Source organism: Sodiomyces alcalophilus (assembly GCF_042370955.1).
Source record: "Sodiomyces alcalophilus JCM 7366 unplaced genomic scaffold ACRALscaffold_4, whole genome shotgun sequence".
In the NCBI taxonomy this organism is placed as follows: Eukaryota; Fungi; Ascomycota; class Sordariomycetes; order Glomerellales; family Plectosphaerellaceae; genus Sodiomyces; species Sodiomyces alcalophilus.
The window spans coordinates 858,599-861,049 of NW_027263535.1; the positions used below are offsets into that span (position 1 = coordinate 858,599).

Below are 2,451 nucleotides of genomic sequence, written 5' to 3' on the forward strand. Positions count from 1 at the left end.
TCACAACAATATGCGCTCCTCAAGCCACCGCCGAATCAGCTCCTCCCCCCGCTCGTTCACCTCCATCGGCTCCGACTTCGGCTCCCCGACATCTTCGACCTTGACCCTCGCCCTCACCACCTCGTCCCCGTCGGTCAAATCCTCATCCCACTTCATCCGCAGGGGGATTTCCAACTTTTCCAAGCTCCGCCTCATCAGCCCGCCCAGCTCCGTAGCCTGTGCCTCGAAGTGGTTCCCCCGGACCTTCCGCCGCCGTCTCTTCACCACCGCGCCCGACGACGAAGACGCAGTCTTGGTCGTCCGCGCCTTGCCCTTCTTCGCCGACGACACCACCTCGGCCGTATCGTGCAACAGGAGGCCAGCCGGGATCTTCAGCGTCGATTTCCGCGGCGGGAACACGAGCGCGCTCCGCCGCGGCGCCTTGAACATGCTGGCCGAGGACATCATCAGGTCCGCCGGCGAGCCGTTGATCCCCAGCGCCGCGAGCTTGTCGACCATGGCCGACAGGGCGTCCATCTGGGCAAACGACGGCGGCACCAGCATCCCCGAGGTCTGGAAGAAGAGACACGGGCTGGCGAAGGGGTCGAACAGGCCGGCGGGCGAATTGAACCACACGGGCATGTGCTGCTCGAGGAAACGCAGCGTGCTGCCCTCCACAGGCTGCGCCGTCGCCGTCTTGGCCCGGCTCCGGGAGGCGGCGGTCGGCTTGTTAATCTTGTGCTCCGGGAGGAACATGGTCCAGTTGTAAATGCCGTTGTAGGCGATGAAACCCCGGACCCCCATGCGCGCATGACTATGCGACTCTGTCAGGGCGAGAGACGCGGCCAGCGTGGCGCCCAGGTAGGACCCATGGACGTAGACGTCGCGGCGGCCCATCTTGGGCGGGGATAGGTTCTCGGTGATCCATTTGTAGGCGAAGGAAACATCGTGGAGTGGCGTGGGCCAGTGAAGCGGCGTGTCGAGATGACCGACTTGGGGCGTCGCGGCGTTCGGACCTCCCGTGAGAGACGAGGGCCCCGTCCAGCGGTAGTTGATGACGGCAGTGGGGTAGCGATGCAAGAATATCGGGCGATGGGGTAGGTCGTCTGCCGGCACGGCGAACGGTGGGAGGTGAATCAGGAGGGGCGTCGAGTCGGAGTGCTTCCGGAGGTCGTGCAAGCTACATGACGATTATCCAGGTCAGTATACAGGGGAAAGAAAAAGGGAAAGCAGGCAAAAAGGGGAGCTGAAACTCACTCAATAGTGACAAACCCGGAAGAACCGCAGCGCACTTGGACGCGCTCAACGTCCGACGCAGACGAAGTCGTGGACAAGACACGGTGAGGATGCCCTGGCCGTCGTCGCAAACCGGTACGGGTTATTCTCGAGCTGCGGGACAGCCATGATGATTTCATTCCCGACCCTGAGAGTCGTCGACCGAGGCTGCCATGGGTGGCTGCAGACGTTGATCAAGAAGATCAAGATGAACGACGGTTAGTAATTTAACGTCCCCGCCGCCAAGGAGTCTGTCTGCCAGATGATAAATGTGCCACCTGCTGACAGTTGATGCAGCTTATTTGCCAGTCCTCCCCAATCGTCGCATGGTCTGAGAGTCGGCGATTGAGAATCCCTACCCTCTACACCTCGTCATTGTCAGTCGAGAAGATATATTCCTACAAGAAGCTGGATTACAACGATGTTGCAATGATTGTCTGACCATTCCTCCCCCAAGTTAGGAGTGCAGAGGCTTTCTGTTAGAGCCGGCGACCGACGACAGACAACCGACGACGACGACGACTTACAACTCATGGCGCATCTTGCAGGATGTGTCGACTCTTTCCAGCGACTCCTTGGGGCAATGAGCCAGTACGCGGCTCGATTACCGAGAATCGCAATCGCAAGGCTTTACTGATGACTCGGAACTCCGCACGGACGAATCCGCCGCCTTCATGGACTAAGCACTCCAGGCTGGGACATGGCTTCTCGAAGCCTCCCACCATCAGAGTCGTCTGAAATTCCCACCCACCCGTTATACTTGGCCGGACTCAAGGCGATACCATCAGTAGATGCTACGTTCTTCTTGTACTAACCATAGGCACTACTGTACACAATGTGCGACCACGGCACTAGCCGGACTTGGGCCCGGTCCGGATCCGGTGTCTTGGACCAACCCCGGTGCTCCCTCCGTCGATATCGCCGGAACCGGGTTTATATTACATTCTGGCTTTTACATAAGAGACAGACATCGTCCCATTGGCATTGGGATCGATGACACGCCGCCACGAGAGTCGACTGCTCCAAGTCTTTTCAAAGGCCACTTCAACTAGACGCCTAATCCACTGCCCCGACGTCGCTTAAGCTGGACATAGATCCATCCTCTGTGACATGGCGAGGACAGCCACTCGCGAGTCCATTTACTTCCCAAAGGGCCGTCTTTATACCTGAATTCGCTCTTTTGTCGCCGCCATCACC

General features: G+C 59.0%; 1 protein-coding gene across 1 annotated transcript; it reads right to left on the reverse strand.

Annotated features, from left to right (window-relative positions):
• On the reverse strand, positions 1-1,394 carry ACRALDRAFT_1057405 (uncharacterized protein; the record flags this gene model as incomplete). Its single annotated transcript, XM_071015910.1, has 2 exons — positions 1-1,159; positions 1,237-1,394. The coding sequence occupies 2 exons, from the start codon at positions 1,392-1,394 to the stop codon at positions 1-3; spliced, it is 1,317 nt and encodes a 438-aa protein (XP_070874571.1).
• Between the last annotated feature and the right edge of the window lie 1,057 nt (positions 1,395-2,451).